Here is a 19,283-nt window from a genome sequence, read left to right as displayed (position 1 = left end):
AACCCCCCCCCCCCCCCCCCCCCCCCCCCCACTTACCGCCTCAAGTCGCGTTCCACCAATAAATCGCCATTTTATCACGTGCAGATACAGCCTCCTCGGCGACAAAGCGGAAAAGTTCCACGTGAACTCCAACACCGGCCAAATCGTCACCCTGGAGCGGCTCGACCGCGAGCAGACGGCCGTCTACCACTTGACCCTGGTCGCCCAAGACTCGAGCCCGACGGAGCCGCGTGCCTCCGCTGTCAATCTAACGATATCGATCAGCGACTTGAACGACAACGCCCCGAGATTCTCCAGTCCCAGATACACAGCCTACGTTCCCGACTCGACAGCCAAAGGTACGACCTCGACCTTATCATAATTATCGTTATCCGGGGAGGGAAGTGGGGATACAGCCGTTTTCAGCTAAGGCGACGCGATAACGATCCAACTATCGAAAAGAGCAAATTGCCGAATTGACTTTCTTCGAAGCTGTGATTAGGAATCCTCGTCAATCGGCCGCTCGTTCGGCATTAAAGGAAGTTCGCGAAGGTATCTTTGTTACGGCTTGCGTTCGGACTGATCGGCGCTGAGTCGATCTGTAATTTTTATTAATTAATTGCAAAGACAATTCGTCGGGGATGGGCTGCGATGAGCCCGGCAGAGAATTAAGTCGTCAACGTACATTCGAGATGTTTCATTAAATTTTTTGCCAACTACTTGGATATTATGAATATGTAATACAATAGAGGCCAAATGTCCATTGGCCATTGCGTGCAACTCGATTCGTAAAAGCTACAAAAATTAAATACTTTCACGTCTTCAACAAGGATTTATCGTTATCAAGTAATTGTTAACAATTACGTTATAGTTATTATTAATTTCGATCGATGATAAAATCAATAACATCCATATTTATAAGATATAGCGTACGCTAGTCTTATATATATATATATATATATATATATATATATATATATAACATTCTCTCTCTCTCTTTTCTGTTCTTTGTTTTTTTTTACCCGACATTCTATACATTTTATTCGAAAATAATTAAATTGCTAAATTCAATACGTCCTCTGCGTAAAATGGGCACGGATTATCAGCGTAATTTTCTTATATATTAGAATTTTATTTAAATCCAGTGTCTGCATTTCTGATATCCTGCAGGGTAAATGAAGACATTGTCAATTATGTTGTAAAATTATATACTTATTTTAAATTATGGTTCATAAGCGCTACGATATTATATATCAGTTTCATTAATCATAAACATTAAATAAGGAATATTTTTAGAATAATATTAAATAATTTATCGATCTCGCCGCCGTGCTTTCCCAGCAATGAAAAGTAAAATAAAAAAGCAAATAAAGCAAAAAAAGCAAAAGAAGTAAAAAAAAAGGAATAAAAAAGTAAAGAAAAGAGAAACGAAATTATCAAAAAAAGAAAGAATTAGTCGACTTTATCTTACGTAGCGCTGAATTTTTGTTTTCCTTTGTTTATCAAAGCGATATATCTTTAAAAAGTAACTGTATGCCTTGCCCTAAGCTGTCAAAAGCCACCCGGAGCCCGGACAACCGCCGCTGAGAAAATGCCCCACATGCTTGCCCCCCCCCCCCCGATTCACCCTAATTATCCATTATCTTGCGTACGAGGTTGGCCGTAAAAAGTCAGGAAAACGTATCGACCGACCGATCGACTCCAATCTGCTTTAATTTGATTTAATGGCCTTAAATCTCAATCGCACGCTTGTCCATTTAAAACGCAGGTGACTTCGTGTTCGGCGCAAAGGCCGTGGACGACGACGAGAACGAGAATTCGCGAATCACCTATCGTCTCCACGGCAAGGACTCGTTGCGCTTCATCGTCGACCCAACGACCGGGGTCGTACGCGCCAACGGGAAGCTCCTCGCCGGCGGCCAGAGCACCTATCAACTCCAGATCGAAGCATCGGACTGCGGCGCCGAGCCCCGCACCACCTCCGCCGATCTCGTGGTCCACCTCTGGGAACGCCAGCTGTTTCCCACCTTCATGCCCACGACAGCAACGAGATTTACGCTGAAGGAGGACGCGCCTGAGGGCAAAGTCGTGACGACGCTGAGCGCGACCACTCCGAAGGACGGACCAGCCAGCGATTTGGTCTTCGGCATGGCCGGCGGAAACGTCGGGGAGGCATTGAGGGTCGAGCCACATACCGGGGAGGTGAGGCATTTGGCGCTCGGCTCGCCGATTAATGCGACGAGATAATATTGAACGTGAAAAATGAAAATCAATGGCTAGTGCGCGATATTTTAGCCTCTCGATTGCTTTATCGCCGAGGCCATTATCATCGACGCTCGTGGATAACTGGATTTTATACGGGAAATTAGCAATTATCCCTCTCCTATTGCATAATTCGCTTAACCGTCAATTTAATAGCCTTATTGTTCGATGTGGCAGACAGAAATAATATGATTTCTAGGCGGGCGTAAACAATAACAATTATATCGATCCCGTTTAAATTGATTTGCCCTCGTTCGGGACTGCGCCTCTAGTCCGCTCGAGTCACGTTTGTAATCTGTAATCTGACTAAATCTTAGCCATTAATGTTATTTAAGGTTATTATCGCATCTGGATTTGATTACGAGACGGCGCCGAACTTTGAAGCCTGGATCGAAGTGATGGATTCGGGAAATCCTTCGCTGAGGAGCGTCATGCAGATTCTCGTTAATGTAACGGACGCCAACGACAATGTCCCCGTAATCGACTCGTCCATTTATAATGCATCCGTGCCCGAGGAGGAGTATCCACCCCTACTCGTCACAAGAGTTTCAGCCAAAGATGCGGATTCGGAGATGAACGGGGAAGTGACGTATCACCTAAGGGATGATTTTGACGAGGTCTTCGTTATCGACGAATCGTCCGGCCAAGTCAATACGAACGCGAAATTGGATAGGGAAGAGGTAAATCTTTTTAATCACCCTCGCCACGAGCTTACCAATGAGGCTCGAGAGAAGATTAAAAGATGACGTTGTATTTAACGTATTTAACAAGCTATCCCAATATTATAATATATCCTGGATTTATTGGTTTGCAGGTGTCTGCCTACGAACTGATCGTGGAAGCGCGAGATCGTGGTTTTCCCCGTTTGACCGGCAGTGCGACTATCCTCGTTACCATCCTCGATAAGAATGACAATCCGCCAAGATTTACCCGACTGTTTAGCGTTAATGTCACCGAGAACTCCGAGATCGGCACCTTCGTCATACGAATCACGAGCAGCGACCTGGATATCGAGCAAAATGCCAACGTCACTTACAGCTTCACCGACAATCCCAGCAATAAGTTCGCCATCGACGCACTGAGCGGCAACGTCACCGTGGCCGGGCACCTCGACCGCGAGCTTCAAGACGAGTATTTATTAAAGGTTTCGGCAGCCGATGGAGCTTGGGGCGTCGAAACTCCACTTACAATCACGATCCAAGACCAAAATGACAATCCACCCGAGTTCGAGGAAGAATCCTATCACTTTTACTTCCCGGAGCTTCAGCATAGAATGGCCCAGGTCGGGCAAGTCGTAGCCGTCGATCGCGACAAGCAGGGCCCGAATTCCGTAATTTCTTACAGTCTCCTTCAGCCATCGGACTTATTTACGGTCGATCCAGCGACCGGCGATCTATTCAGCAAACGTCCCTTACGATACAAGCACACCAAACGGCCAATGTCGCCCGAGAATATTTATTCCCTCTACGTACTGGCCACGGATAACGGCAAGCCACCTCTATCCACGAAAACCCTCGTTTACGTGAGCATCGTCGACGCGAACAATCATGCGCCGAAATTCGAGCAAAGATCGTATCTGTCCCCGGTGCCGGAGGGACACCCGATTAATAAGAAAATCGCCCAGGTCGTTGCTTACGACAGCGAAGACTTTGGCGTCAATGCTGAAATCGAGTATACCGTGGTGTCTGGTAACGGCAGCGAGTACTTCTACGTCGAGCCGAAAATGGGCTGGATTTACGTGAGGAAGAGCCTCGGCAGCTTCAAGATTGGCACGGTCTGCTCGATCAAAGTGAAAGCTGCCGATAAGGGCGTCCCTCCTCAGAGTGACGAGGCCTGGGTCACGCTGGTAATTACCGGTGAGAATCGTCACGCGCCCGCATTCGCCGCGGTGAGCTACCAAGTTCGGGTTCCGGAAAACGAGCCCGTCAACACCACCATCCTCACGGTCAATGCCGTCGACTCGGACGATGGCCCGAACGGAATGGTCAACTACGAGATTTCCGCGGGCAACGAGCGCCAAGAGTTCTCGATTAATCCTCTCACTGGGGCGATCACAATCCTCGAGCCTCTCGACTACGATACCATTCAAGAGTACAGATTGAACATCACTGCCCAAGACTTGGGATTCGAGTCGAGGCGCGCTATTGCTACATTAACCGTTAACGTCTCCGACATCAATGACAATCCACCAGTGTTCAATCAAAGCCTCTACGAAGCTTATTTATCGGAGAATTTGCCGCCCCGGCACTTTGTGTTCGCAGTGCGCGCTACGGACATCGATTCCCCGAAATACGCCATCATTCAATATCGCATTACCGGTGGAAGTGGAAAAGATTATTTCCAAATTGAGCGGGATACTGGAATTATTACATCGAGGTTGAGCTTCGATTACGAAGAGGCCAACGAGTATACATTGGACATCGTTGCCGCCAATCCGGACGCCAATCCACAAATGATCGGTTTCACCACGGTGTTGGTACGCATTACGGGTATCAATGAATTCTATCCGAAATTCATTCAGCCGGTCTTTCACATGGATGTCTCGGAGAGTGCCGAGGTGGGAGCATCCGTGGGTGTTGTTCAAGCTATGGATCAGGACGCGGGTACCGATGGAAAGGTGTTCTATCTATTCGTCGGTTCCTCGAACGATCGAGGATTTTCTATTGGGCCCGAGACTGGAATACTCAGTGTATCGAGAAGGTATGTAAAATGCCATTCGGCTATTATTAATAGGATAAAGTATCGATTTAATGCGATGTCCTTAATAGTATTGCTCAAAATTATATTGTAAAACCGGTGTGTATATGAATAATAATAATAATAATAATAATAATAATAATAATAATAATAATAATAATAAGAAGAAGAAGAAGAAGAAGAAGAAGATGGTGATGATGATGATGATGATGATGATGATGATGATGATGATGATGATGATGATGATGATGATGATGATGATGATGATGATGATGATGATGATGATGATGATGATGATGATGATGATGATGATGATGATGATGATGATGATGATGAAGAAGAAGAAGATGAAGAAGAAGAGGAGGAGGAGGAAGAAAAAATTGATTACAAAAAATACGGTCAATATTGAGTAAAATAATTTTTAATCGCAAATACAATTACGAAACGATTGCTTCTGTTTTTGTTTTTCTCATTGTTTTTGAAAAGAAATTATGTCGAGTCTATGATGACGATTACCAATACCAATTTTAGCCCTCGTTCAATCATCCTACCATTTGAACTAAAAAAGTCTAGTTTTGAAAGTTTTACTAGCGTACGATAGTACATCTCTCTCTCTCTCTCTCTCTCTCTCTCTATCTATCTATCTATCTATCTATCTATCTATCTATCTCATTGATTTATTGATTGTTTATTTTTATATTTTTTTCTTTTCGTTTCCTTCGTTTTAGATTGGATCGTGAAACGCAAAATCGGGCCATTCTAACAGTCATGACGAAGAATGCCGGTGGTATTCGGGGCAATGACACCGACGAGGCCCAAGTCATCATTTCGATTCAAGACGGCAACGATCCTCCGGAATTCCTGCAAAACCTGTACGAAGCCACGGTTTCCGAGGGCGGAAACCTCGGAAGCCGAGTCCTCACCGTCCGAGCCATCGACAAAGATGTCCGGCCACAAAATAATCAGTTCTCCTACTCGATCATCGGGGGGAACGTCGGCCAAGCTTTTAAAATCGATCCCCAGTCCGGGGACGTCGAAACGGCCAAACTGCTGGATCGGGAGACGGTGCCGAGTTACGAGCTTATAATCGGGGCAATCGATACCGGTAGTCCGCCGCAAACCGGCACCGCCTCCGTCAAGATCGATCTATTGGACGTGAACGACAACGGGCCGATTTTCGACTCGGCGGAGCTTAGCGGCTACGTAAGCGAGAACGAGCCCGCGGGTACGAGTATCATGACGTTAAGCGCCACGGACTTAGATCTGCCGCCAAATGGAGCTCCATTCTCCTACCGGATAATCGGTGGAAAACAGATGGATCTAGTCAGTTTGGAGAAGCATTTGGGTATTTTAAAGACAACGCGGAGCTTAGATAGGGAAATAGCATCGCACTTGGATCTTTTGGTAAGTGTGGCTGGCAGCATGACGCTTCGCAAACGATCTCGAACAATTTACCATTGGTAAATTGGTACCACCATTGGTTTAATAGGGAAGAGCATCTTCGTAAGGGCTTTGAGCAACAACGAGCCAATGAGAAAGGCCTCCCTAACATTACGAGCATCGGCCTTTGAAAATAAACCTGCACAATTTGCTTTATTAGACGCGGAATTTAGGGCGATATTACATTTAACGTCGAGTGAATTAATTCATTGATTAATTCTATAAATCTGCCCTCCTCCTCCAAAGTATTTAACGGCTCCTCTACATTCGCTCTTTTTAACTGTCACCCATTTTAATCCTCTCTCCTCTCTTTCAATAAATTTGCATTCAATTAGCGACGATAATTAAACTGCGCTTTGCAAAATTATGATCTTGCACTTTAATTATTTTTGCCGGTATTTATCTTTTGAAATATTATCTCGCTACCGCTAGCATTAATTAATATTCTTTCGTAAGCCTTACTACCAATTAATAAACAATGCTCGCATCAATGTTACGACAATCAATATTGGCAAACTATCCAAAGTTACGTTACACAAAATGCATATAAAATCGAGATTATCGATGAAAGACTACGTCGATTCCTCTCTCTCTCTCTCTCTCTCTCTCTCTCTCTCTCTCTCTTTCTCTCACCCTTTCTCTCTCTCTCTCTCTCTCTCACCATTTCTCTCTTAAGGCTGATAAATTTACATCCATAATCGACTGCTTTAACGTGTAATTTGTTGTGGATTATTCGACAGATGCCGTTTTATCTGAATAACGAGGCAATGTAAGATCGATAAAAACGGCATAATATACAAGTTTGCCAAATTATCCAATATTGAGGATTTTGTCCCACGATGGCCAATAAAATTCCATCCTCAATTCTCACATTATATAAAATCACGACGTATATTAAAAGAATTAAAGGTCCTTTCGTACTCACCTAAAATCTATTTTAACGTGGCCACGATCGGAAGTACCGTGCGATCGAAATTCACCTCATATCTTATGAATATGAATGAGAAATGCCATTTTCATGTTTCGCTCAAGAGTATATACTTAACGAACAACAATCTCCGACAGGACAAGTCGCTCGGAGCCTCCTTAACATTGTCCTCGATAACTACCACTTCCGTAGCCTCTGAATAATCACGGTCTTATCGAGCTATAATCCTTATCACCATCGTCGAGAGTAGTAACCAAATCCTAATAGTATTGTAACCGGTGATTGCAGATCGAGGTGGAGGACTCGGGCACACCCAGGTTGAGCAGCGAGCACGCGGTCACCATCCACGTTCTCGACCAGAACGACAATCCATCCAGTCCGCGCTCGGTGCACGTGACCGTGCACTCCTTCAACGGACAGTCGCCCCTTGGCAAAATAGCGGACGTCCATCCGAACGATCCCGACACCAGCGGCGACTACACCTGCAAGATCCTCCAGGGCCTCGGGGGCTCCACCGGCGCGCTGAGCATCCCTGTCGCGTGCAATTTGCATGCCGGCAAAATCACGCCAGGTTCGTGATCACGGCCATAAATCCTGCGGACGAAAATTGCGCGCGAGATCGCGTTATTAATAATTCATTCGCGTGCGCAATCGCGGGGAAGGGAACAGGGCGGGTGATTTGGCGGGGCGAGAAGGGGGATTATTGATGGATTGGTGTATTTTGGGCGCTGGCGGGGGGGGGGTGATAGAGCGCGAGGCGCGCGTTGTTGCGTGCGTGCGTGCGTGCGTGCGTGCGTGCGTGTGTGTGTGTGTGCGGCGGGGGAAGGGGAGCGAACACGCGGGCTTCGCATTGTATCGGATGGATGGCGCGCGTGTCCGTTATTAAAAGGGAGGGCGGGGGTGGCGACGCTGGCGGGGGATGACGGGCCCGTGGTACGGGAGAGAACGAGTCTCATCCCCCTTTTGATTTATCGTCACCGTTCTCTCCTCCTTTCTCCCGATTTTTCGGATCTAATTCGGCGTTTTGCATAATTTTCCGATTGTCCCGATGATCGTTTAATTTCATAGCCTTAACGAAACGGACATTCATAAACATAAGCTTTGCAATTTCAAGTGGAGCCGGTCGTTTATGTCGGTACGCCCGAATCGATTTTACATGAAAAATAAGTTATTAATTGTAGTATTGGCGCGAGCCTTTCAAACAACAAAAAGCCTCTCAAATAAATAAGGCTTCGTACTCTATAGGGACTTTCATCGGAGATCGATCGGTCGACTACGGGCGACATTTATCCTTCCCCTTGCCCAACCATATCATTATCAACGCTTTATCATCATTTGCCTTTCTCACATAGGTATTGGCTATTCGTTGAGCGTGTCCGGAAATGACGGTAGGCATCCGGACGTAGTATCGAAGGTTACCGTGGAGTTCCTTATGTTCTCAAACACAACGGTGGAGAATAGCGTAACGATACGGATATCGCGAATAAAAGCCACCGACTTTTTAAGCAATCATTATAGAGCGCTTTTGGAGCTACTTCAAGAGAAATTGGACGTCGGCGATACATTAAGCATATACAGCATCGACGAGAAAGACGGGGACATCGAAGTTTACGTAGCTATATCATCGTCGTCGTCCCAAGGTAGCGTAACGCCTCGATACTTGTCCCTTGTCTCTCTTAGCATCGACTCGTCCCAATGGGGGGACCAAGCATTACAAGCGCAACTTTGCCCCGCAGGTTATCGCACGAAAAGCGAAGTGAAGGAGCTCCTGCTGAGGAAGCGCAGGCTAATGGAGACGCTTCTGGAGGGATCTTACATCACGATCGGTTATACGCCATGTAAGACGGATGCCTGCGAGAACGGAGGCTTTTGCAGCGATCAGATTGCCGTGCACGAGACCGCCCGGATAATCGACAGTCCGACGCTCGTTCTCACGTCGCCGGAAATTGTGCACGAAATGACGTGCAAATGCCGCGACGGATTCACCGGGGAAAGATGCGAAAAGAAGCAAGATCCCTGCTCACCGAATCCTTGCCACTCCGTAAGTCATTGACCATTAATTTCCCAGCCATCAGCCTATCAGCCATCGATCACTATTGACGTTACTTAGCCGCAAACCCCAGCCATTTCAACCCTTTAATTGCGTTAATGTTTGTTCCAGGCTGGACAGTGCCGACGCATTGGCTTCGACTTTCATTGCACTTGCCCCGGTGATCGGGAGGGCAAATTGTGCGAACTGGAACGCGGTGACGCGTGTGCTAGCAACCCCTGCAGAAACGGGGGATCCTGTAAGGAGAGCCCCGATGGATCGAGCTTCTTCTGCCTCTGTCGGGCCGGTTATCGCGGCAATCACTGCGAGGTGCTCACCAACTCCTGCAGGCCCAATCCCTGCCTCCACGGTGGACTCTGCGTCGGGGAAATACCTGGGTTAGTCCACTACCTCGTCTACTACCTATTCACCCCCATTAAACCTTGCCAACGATCCCATTGTCTCGACCAACCGCCTCATTAAGAAACTCGATCCGCTCTGACGTTTCATCCTTGGCAATAACGAAGGGACGAACCTCTTGTCGTAGGTACCGCTGCAGTTGCCCGGACGGTCGCTACGGGCGCCACTGCGAGCGTTCGACGTTCGGCTTCGACGAGCTCTCCTATATGACGTTCCCCGCCCTCGATTCCAACACCAACGACATTACCATTGTGTTCGCCACGACGAAACCGAATGCCCTCCTGCTCTACAATTACGGGCCTCAGAGCAGCGGCCGCTCGGACTTCGTTGTACTGGAGCTCATCGAGGGACAGCTTGTGTTTTCGTGCGGGGGTGCGCGAAGCGCCATCATCTCCCTCACGATCAAATCCGAAAGGTCACTGGCCGATGGTAACTGGCGCAAGGTGACGGCTACGAGGAACGGACGTGTCGTCTCGCTCAGTATTTCCAAATGCAAGGAGTACGGCGACATGTGCGACGACTGTCGTCCCGGCGACGGTAGTTGCTACGTCGACGACGTCGGGCCCATTGGGTAAGTGCCCCCAGCGCGCGCACACTTCACCATTTACTCGAGCTTAACTTAAAAAAAGGCACTTTAATGTCTCCCACGTAAAATATGCATTGCTACCCACCCCTTCACCGAGCTTACACGACCGACGTCCTACTCTCTTCATCCACGAAAACCAAAATGCCTTTCACCCCCTTACAGAACGCTCAACTTCAACAATAATCCACTACTGCTCGGCGGCCTGATAAATGCCGATCCCGTCCTTGAGAGGCCCGGACAGATACACTCGGACGATCTCGTCGGCTGCGTGCACTCGGTCTCCTTAAACGGCCGCGCCCTCAATCTCACGAGTCCGCTGTCCTCCCGCGGCATCAGGCCCACCTGCCCGAGATCCGAGGCCGGGCCCTGCTCGCGCCTAGCCCAACGCGGCAACGCTTGCGGCCACAGCATCTGCCACGACAAATGGAGCGAGCCACTCTGCCAATGTGACAAAATCTCCGCACCCAACTGCCAGGGAGCTTTCGAGTCCGTCAGCCTTAGCGAGGGTGGCTACGTCGAGTATAAGGTAACATACATCAACCGCTTCTAATTCCCATTATTTCACCCCTAAGATGGCCCAACAACGGGCCACGTTGTATCTCGATACAATGACGAGGTCCCGATATATATCAGCTTCTAATGAATGATCCTTGACTCTCCCTCGCCACCTTTAGATCTCCGAAAAGCACAGAAGGATGCAACTGCTGGAGAATCTTTACGGAGGCTCGACTCTCTGGCATACCGGATCCACGTTACGTCGTAACAAGGAGAGGAGGAGTCTCGCGCCCCTGACGAGCTCGAGTCCCGCCAAGAGCCTCCACCTGATGTTCCGCACCGTGAAGCCGAACGGCCTGCTCATTTACGCAGCCAGCAACGAGCACTTTACATCGGTGGAATTGCGCGAGGGCCGAATCAGTTACTCCTCGCTCCTGACATCACCTGTCCACACGGCCGGTAGTCACGAGGCGGCGAGTCTCGCCGACGGACGCTGGCACAATCTCACACTGCACGCGCACGCCCGCGGACTGAGGCTCTACGTCGACGGCGCGGCCACCGGCGACGAGCTCGACTCCGCCGGCGTCCACGACTTCCTCGATCCCTACCTCACGCTGCTCGCCATCGGCGGTGTCAGGCGTGACCTTTACCTGGCCCGCGACGGCCTACCCAAGCACTTCGAGGGCTGCCTGGCCAACTTCACCGTTAACGACGAGTCCCAGCCGTTCAACGGCTCCGGCTCGATATTCCGCGAGGTCGTCCACCACGGCAAGGTGCACCTCGGCTGCCGAGGTCCCATCGGCGTTGCCGCTGCCACCGCAGCCGATCCCCTCAGCGTCGGCGTCACCCTCGTCATCGTCTTCTTCATAATACTACTCGTCGCCATCCTCGCCAGCTTCGTCATATTCCGGCTGCGACGCCAGAGTAAGGACAAGTCGGCCGGCACGGTGCTCGGCAAGGGCGCTGGCGCCGTCCTCACGGGTAGTCTCGGCAACGGCCTCGTTGGCGCCCCGACCGACGCCCACGTCGCCCGCCACGAGAACACCTACATACCCGACGGGCCCGAGTTGCGCGCCCTCGGCCACCTCGGCTCGGAGCTCGTCGCCAAGAAGTGCAAGGAGCGCGAGACTCCGGGGCCCGAGCTGCGGCCCCAGCGGCCCGACATAATCGAGCGCGAACTCAGCCGGTCGCCTGCCACTCGAGACGAGCAGCCGCTGGCCCGCGAGCGGGAGCGAGAACGAGAACGGGAGCGGGAACGCGAGCGGGAGCGAGAGCGGGAGCGCGAACGGGAGCGCGAACGCGGCGGCCGCGAGCCCGAGCTCCCGGAGCACTACGACCTTGAGAACGCGAGCTCGATCGCCCCGAGCGACATCGACGTCGTTTACCACTACAAGGGCTACCGGGACGGGGCGCGCAAGTATCACCGGGCGAGCCCTCCCCCGGTCGCCGGCTACGCCGGCCGTCACAAGCACGCGACCGCCTTTCCGCCGCGGGCGGCACCGGGCCCGCCCCACGGTCAGCCCGCTCCCGCCGCCCCCAAACTCCTCCAGAGCACGCCCCTCGCGAGGCTCTCGCCGAGCAGCGAGCTATCGGCTCAACAACCCCGCATCCTCACGCTCCACGACATAAGCGGCAAGCCCCTGCAGAGCGCCCTCCTCGCCACGACCTCCTCCTCCGGGGGTGTCGGCAAGGATGCCCTCAACTCCAACAGCGAGCGCAGCCTCAACTCGCCGATTATGAGCCAACTCTCGGGCTCGACCGCCAGTCGTAAGGCCCTGCAGCGAGCTGGACCCGAGCCGGCATCCGGCGATCCGGTACAGCGGGGCCTCACCGCCGAGGAGGTCGAGCGACTGAACGCCCGGCCCCGTACCTCGAGCCTCGTCTCGACCCTCGACGCGGTGAGCTCGTCGAGCGAAGCGCAGCCGCGGCTACGTCGTAGGCATAGTCCGCCGGTCGAGAGGCTCGAGCGCGGCGTAGGCGGTGTCGGCGTGGGCGGCGTCGGCGTCGGCGTCGTCGTTGGCGGCGTCGGCGTGGGCGTCGGTGGTGGCGGGGTTGTCGGCGTCGGCGTCGGGGTCGGTGGTGTCGGCGTTGGTGGTGGCGTTGGGGGCGTAGGCGTTGGCGGCGGCGACTCTCAGCCGAGCGACGAGAGCGCCGACGAGAGCTTCACCTGCTCGGAGATCGAGTACGATAGCGGCTCCCTCGTCGGGGACAAGAGGTCCGGTGAGGGAGTGACATCCGGGACCGGGCCGAGCCCCCAGCCGAGCAAAACACCGGGGGTCGCTTACGATGGCTTCGAGCGCTCGTTCCGGGGCTCGCTGAGCACCCTCGTCGCCTCGGACGACGACGTCTCGAGTCACGCGGGCGGCCTCTACGGACCCGCGAGCGGCGAGTGCCCGGCGGCCAGTACCGCCCTCAGCTGGGACTACCTCCTTAATTGGGGACCGAATTTCGAGAGTCTCGTGGGCGTCTTCATCGATATCGCCGAGCTGCCTGACGGCGCGACCCGCGTCCCCGCCGGCCTCAGGCTCGCCAACAGTGCCAACTCCAAACCCTCCGAGGAGTACGTCTGAGCTATCGCGGCTAAATCTCCAGGCCATTGGATTTGGACCGTAAGCTTGGAATTTGGCACCTTGTATCAGGGTGTCGATGCCGAAGCCCTGGAGCTCTGATCCCTCGCCCAATTGCCGACGTGCAATTTTATTCCCTTGCCTCATTTAATCCTTACTCGTTACGCAGACTCAATATCATTGGGGACTCGAGCGTCCCTGTAAAGTATTCAAATTCGACGCTCCTTCGCCTCTGCGTATGTATTTATGTAGTTATTATTGAAATGTCGCGTCTGTTGATATTCTTATAGAATAATAATAGCCTTAGAACGATAATTTAATGTGAAAAATAATTTATGTACCTTCGAATCTCCATGCCATCTCTTCCACTTACGCACGCACACAAACAATCAAACGCGCGCGCGCGCGCACATTGTACTGATAAGTGATAGCAATGTTCGAAATGCCAGACTGATCGTTTAAATACGTAATATAAGCCATTAGTCGTTTTAATGATTCGCTTTCTCACATTATCCCATGTAAATTATTATAATTGTTGCACATGTAAATAGTGAGTACATGTGAGAGCGTATCGTGTACAAAAGCTGTAAGTGCGTAATGAAGAACATTAATGTTGTAAGATTGCTAGGTATTATATTTGTAATAAAGATTAAAATATAAGATACGATTATTCGACTTTATTCCTCTCCTCGCTCACCTCGCAACATATAAGTAATACCAAATGGCAATATTTATTATCGATAAATGCGTAGATAACGTTGTAACCATTATAAACGGAGTTTCTTCTTCTTTTGGTTAATTTTGCTCCCGTTTCACTAAATAATATGTCAAGTAAATGATAAACTTCAAGCAGAAATCAATTGACGTATCAAATAGAATATTCCATCAAAGATTGTTGTTAGGTAATGAGTCAAATGATCAAATACGGTAAAGATCAATTTTATTAATGCATATTTGCTTTTGTCATATTTTTGCCAACATATTGACGGAAATTAAGAGGGAAAGAAAATTTTTTTTGCTCCACTAAAATATAAAATTATTTAATAATATTAATCGATAATATTTGTAAATCCATAACTATAAACTAATGATTAAAACTGGACAATAAATTAGTCCGTGAATTTGATTAGTAAATTCAGCAAAAGAAAAGAAAAAACAATAATAACATAGAATATATGTTATCTTTAACTAGTCGGTTAAATGTCAATCAATTAAAATGAAATTCTCAGAATATAAAATTAAAATTCTGTAAATATAATGCTTTTTATTAATCACGCTCCATCATCACTATTATTTACAATATTTATAATAATACGTAAATATTGGCAGTTTTTTTTTTTTTTTATAATTACGTAAGCTTATGTATGTTTATATTGTACTATTCCCTATATAATATAATATTTATATAATTAAAGAAATTATCAAATATTATATTTGAATATAAATATTAGACGCTTATTCAAGTTAATCATAAATATTCAAAGTAATCAGATAACTAGGAAATTATATTTAAAAATTTTAAAAAATAATTCGAAAAATAATGTTTTTGTCTGCTATTATCGTTAAGTACAAGTCGCAATTCAATTACAAAATGATTTTTAATTATCAATGAGAATTTTAATCTCCTAATTTATTCATAATAACGAACTAATAACTGAACTTTTATTTTTCAAATATCTCGGCCTAAGAACCTAAATTAAAAAATAATTAATAAATAATCAATTCACTCTTTATTAATTTTGTTTTGAATTTACATAACAAATATTTTCTCATCCGTGTTGTTAAAAATTATGACTTTATGACAAATATCTTTTAAATTCTTATTGAACAGTATTAGTTGACTGTTAATATTCAAATGATTCAAAAAAATGATAAACAAAAAAAACACGCACGCACGTACAACACATTCTCACCATACACAAAAATGTTTAAAACTTAAAAGAATTCTTACTTAATTAATGCTGCATTATATTTTTTATAATAATAACGCCATATTTTACACGCACTATCGTCACTGCCCGTACTATGAGAGAAAAAAAAAACAATGAAGAACCCAAAGTTCCGCAAGAGTTTAATAAAAAATATCCAGACGCGTGAAAATGTTTCAACATTTTCAACCGTATGAGTCGAAATGGCCTCCAACACTAACACAATAAAATAAATATGTAAACGATGGCAGTTTTAGAAGGTCGAAAACCGTCTCGTTACACTACAAATCGTCATTTCCCAAAATTTTATATAAACACTTCAACGGACGTATATTTTAGTTCCGGAGAATTTTTAGTTCCCATTGTTCAAATCGAAGTTGTGATTCTTAAAGATTTTAATATATATTTGTTTTATCTTTCAATTAATGTATGTAAAAATTGTGTTAAAAAATAGCAATCGTTTTAAAAAATAAGGAAAATTTTGTAAATGTTCCTTGATATTTCATAGGAGTACGTGACGACGAAATTAATCCATCGAGCATTTATGAAGTATTCGTATGTGTGATTAAGGTGCTTTGTAGGTAATATCACATAAACGATATTTCATTTAATTAAATTCGATACTCACAATATGTTTTTCTGTTTTTTTTTTTGTTTTTGTTTTTTGTTTTTTTTTGTTTTTGTTTTGTTTTTTTTGTTTTTTTTGTTTTTTTAAATAAACCTAAAGGTCAAATAAGTATACACGAGTTATTCATTCATTTTTAGTAGAATTTATTTCGTATAAATGTATGAATATAACAATATGGGTAGTATAAACGTATCCAAGAAGAACATTTGTATTCCTATCTTTTTGAAAATGGTTAGCAAAGTGTTTATAAAGTTTATTACAAGTTATAAATTTGTACTATACTTATACATTTGTTCATATACAAGCGAGTTGTATAGTTACAGTCTTAAATATATTTCGGATACATTGCAGTCTTTTTAATGAATTTTCTCTATTTCTTTTTAACGGTAATAATAATAATAATAATAATAATAATAATAATAATAATAATAATAATAATAATAATAATGTCTTTCAAGAAAATTAAATATATATAAATATTATTAATTGATTTGTCATTTTATTACACTTTCAAAAATCTTTGAACGTTGAGTGGATATGACATTCTATATTATAATAGCATGCGCTGAAGACATATATCATTTGAAGTAATTTTATAGATTATTATTTCATTTTTATGTAAACCCAACTAGTCATGGTAATCTCATAATACTTTAAAATTACTTTCTAAGCCTACTTATATCATGTTTTTGGCTCACGTATATATATATATATATATATATATATATACATGAAAAATTAAAAACATTTTCTACTTTTTATTTCATTATACTACTATTTAATTTGCTATTTCCTATTCCTATTCTTGTAATATATTATTAGCAAATTGGGATTTACGTGTTCTGCTAATTCCTGCTACTTCGTTGGGTATATGTTTGAATTATTTAAATATATATAATATAGTAAAGTCGATTAAACATATTTGTTGGTATAATGAAGGCATCTGGTAGATATTATTAAAAAGAAAAGGTATTTCAAGCAAGAGCTCAATGTAAAGCATCGTTTGGTCTCAACATAATCTGTTGCTTCAAAATATATAAGGTAGAATGACTTAGGCTATGTTCTACCTTTTAAAATCATTAAAAATATTACCAATTATCTAAAAATTCGAATCCTGTTTTTGGAATCTCTGGATCTTGATTAAGTTGCGAAGATTGATAACTACTGCAAGAGTTTGGGGTATCGAGTAATGCAGTTGATTCGATATCACTGGATTTCAAATGTTCGTCCATATTCGTATTTGGGTGACTCTTATCTGAGCCACTACTCTGTAAAACTTGCTTTAAATTCTTTCGAGACCTCAAATTCTCTATATCCTCCTCGGAACTGTTGTTTTGCAGTTTTATCAGAGAATCTTTGTTCAATGATTTAGCGAACATGCCGTCCGATGTTTCTGTATCCACGCAGCTACTACGAATGGTACTACACTCCTCGGTAGAAATCAAGGTATCCGAATAATTTTCAGTTTGATAAAAACTGTGACTGGAAGGAGAACTGTAATTATCATCCAACGAATCGTCCGTGGTTCTTAAACTACAAGGATTTGTATAATGCGAAGTATTGGAAATATAGCTTAACATAATCTTATTTTTATCGTTTGTTTGGTCCAAGCAATCGAGATTCATTTGCGACTGGGTCATGAAGGAAAATGGTGCAGAGTGTTCGTCCTTCCAACGTAAAGTCTAAAAACAGTATTTAAAGTCCAGAATCATTGATGAGATTGGAAAATTAAGATTATCGAGTATATATAATTAAGGAATTGCCCTCTAATGGCAACGCAGCATTCGATGAAATGCTTCTAGGGATTATTAATAAAGCCAATAATAATTACCGATCCAGTTTCGTCGATAATATATTTCATTCCCGTTTGTAGTCTAAGTTTTGGATAGTATTCTGGAAAATCTTTGGAAGACTCTAGCTGCTTAGAAGCATATTTAAGCGCCACCTCTGGCTGTATAATAGTCTCATCTAGAGCTTGATTACGCTCCTCCAAGCTCAATGTATTCCAAAGTCCCTCGTAAGCATCCTTCGTCGCTGCAACATCCTCGCTTATCCTTTTAGCCAGGGGATTGATATTGTAAAAGTAATCCTCTGCCATTGCACTCAATGTTTTCGTACTCATCATTTATCCAGTACTTTGGCCCACTTATCCACATACAACAATGCAGTCGCACCTCATCAAAATGCCATGGCCATTCTCACATCACTTACCCTCCTCATCGTTCAAACTCAATCTCAGCGATGACGCTATCACCAGCCCATTTCATAATAACACCATCAAAATAAACGCGCAACAACTAATGCCGATAAATTCGCTTCATCATACGCACTGGACCACGACCACGATCCCACGACCGCTTGACGTTCCTTCAATCGAGCCATTATCATACTCGCTCCACTCTCCACCTCCTCAACACCTCAAGACCTCCCCATGACTCACACGAGCCAACGCCAGTGACAACACCCTCTCTCTACATCTCTGTTTTCTCTTTTTACTCCTCCCTCGCTGAGCCGGCGGTTCCATCTTTCCGGAATCAGGAATTCGGGAATGCGGATCAGGAGCCAAGGCGGGACTTTGACTCGTTTATGGACGTTGGCCTTCCAGAGCCGGGTCGTAAACGAATGAAGAGTGAGCCTTCCCGGGGAGTAAGGAGACATCCACCCACTCCTGATACGGGGGGGGGGGGGAGGAGGAGGAGGATATAACGAAGGCCCGTTTTAATTTAACGATGCCCCAGAAGAATGTAAACTCGTCGGATTCGAGTATCAAAGTGACCAAGTGAGTTTCGTTGTACATTATCGCGTGAAAAAGCTATATCCTGTTGGCCGTCGCGCGGCCTCGTCTCCACCCTCGTAGCCCACTCTGTTTCCTTTCCTTTTTATCTCCTTTTTATCGGACTTACCGTAGCGTCACCTGTCAATGTCATATTTTCTCATATTTCTTGGAAATTGATGGGAGCTTCGTCACGAGGCAGTGGCTGGTCGAGATCTTTTATTTATTACTTACGACGAATAAACAGACTCGCTGTGTTAAGATCGTTACCTCGGGGTCAATCGACGGCGCTCAATCTTCTTTTTTCCTTCTCTACGTTATTATAGCACTCGACGCTGATCTTCCTACTTCCTATTGAGCAAGATACGCGCGCGTTTGCATACATTAATCCACACCAATTAAACATCTCCTGCCTTTTGTAATCTCTTGCATTTATTATTTATACATGTGAAATTTGGTCTTGAGACGCGGCTCGTTACGTCACATGACTTATCACATGTGCGGCCATTGTCGTCCCAAGTATCGAAAGTCATTGTATTCATGGTAAATAG

The 19,283-nt window shown here is 45.7% G+C and overlaps 2 protein-coding genes across 2 annotated transcripts in view; one reads left to right on the top strand and one right to left on the bottom strand.

Annotated features, from left to right (window-relative positions):
- ft (cadherin-related tumor suppressor fat) overlaps positions 1-13,709 on the top strand; it is a 65,967-nt gene extending 52,258 nt beyond the window's left edge. The window contains exons 10-21 of the mRNA XM_011503538.1: positions 85-338; positions 1,748-2,181; positions 2,577-2,921; positions 3,056-4,941; positions 5,667-6,342; positions 7,595-7,877; positions 8,659-8,946; positions 9,043-9,347; positions 9,468-9,733; positions 9,883-10,326; positions 10,504-10,867; positions 11,016-13,709. Coding sequence (XP_011501840.1) covers positions 85-338; positions 1,748-2,181; positions 2,577-2,921; positions 3,056-4,941; positions 5,667-6,342; positions 7,595-7,877; positions 8,659-8,946; positions 9,043-9,347; positions 9,468-9,733; positions 9,883-10,326; positions 10,504-10,867; positions 11,016-13,406 — 7,936 coding nt within the window. The 3' untranslated portion in view covers positions 13,407-13,709. The remainder of the gene's footprint in view (positions 1-84; positions 339-1,747; positions 2,182-2,576; positions 2,922-3,055; positions 4,942-5,666; positions 6,343-7,594; positions 7,878-8,658; positions 8,947-9,042; positions 9,348-9,467; positions 9,734-9,882; positions 10,327-10,503; positions 10,868-11,015) is intronic.
- Positions 13,710-16,832: 3,123 nt separating this feature from the next.
- On the bottom strand, positions 16,833-18,288 carry LOC105365348 (uncharacterized). The gene is made up of 2 exons (XM_011503486.1): positions 17,791-18,288; positions 16,833-17,641 (listed from the first exon to the last, which is right to left on the bottom strand). The coding sequence occupies exons 1-2, from the start codon at positions 18,082-18,084 to the stop codon at positions 17,048-17,050; spliced, it is 888 nt and encodes a 295-aa protein (XP_011501788.1). The 5' UTR covers positions 18,085-18,288; the 3' UTR covers positions 16,833-17,047.
- Positions 18,289-19,283: the final 995 nt, after the last annotated feature.

Source organism: Ceratosolen solmsi, unplaced genomic scaffold, assembly GCF_000503995.2.
Source record: "Ceratosolen solmsi marchali unplaced genomic scaffold, CerSol_1.0 scaffold33, whole genome shotgun sequence".
NCBI classification, from domain to species: Eukaryota; Metazoa; Arthropoda; class Insecta; order Hymenoptera; family Agaonidae; genus Ceratosolen; species Ceratosolen solmsi.
The sequence above is the reverse complement of the archived record's forward strand: the minus strand, read 5'-3'. Positions and strand labels throughout refer to the sequence as shown.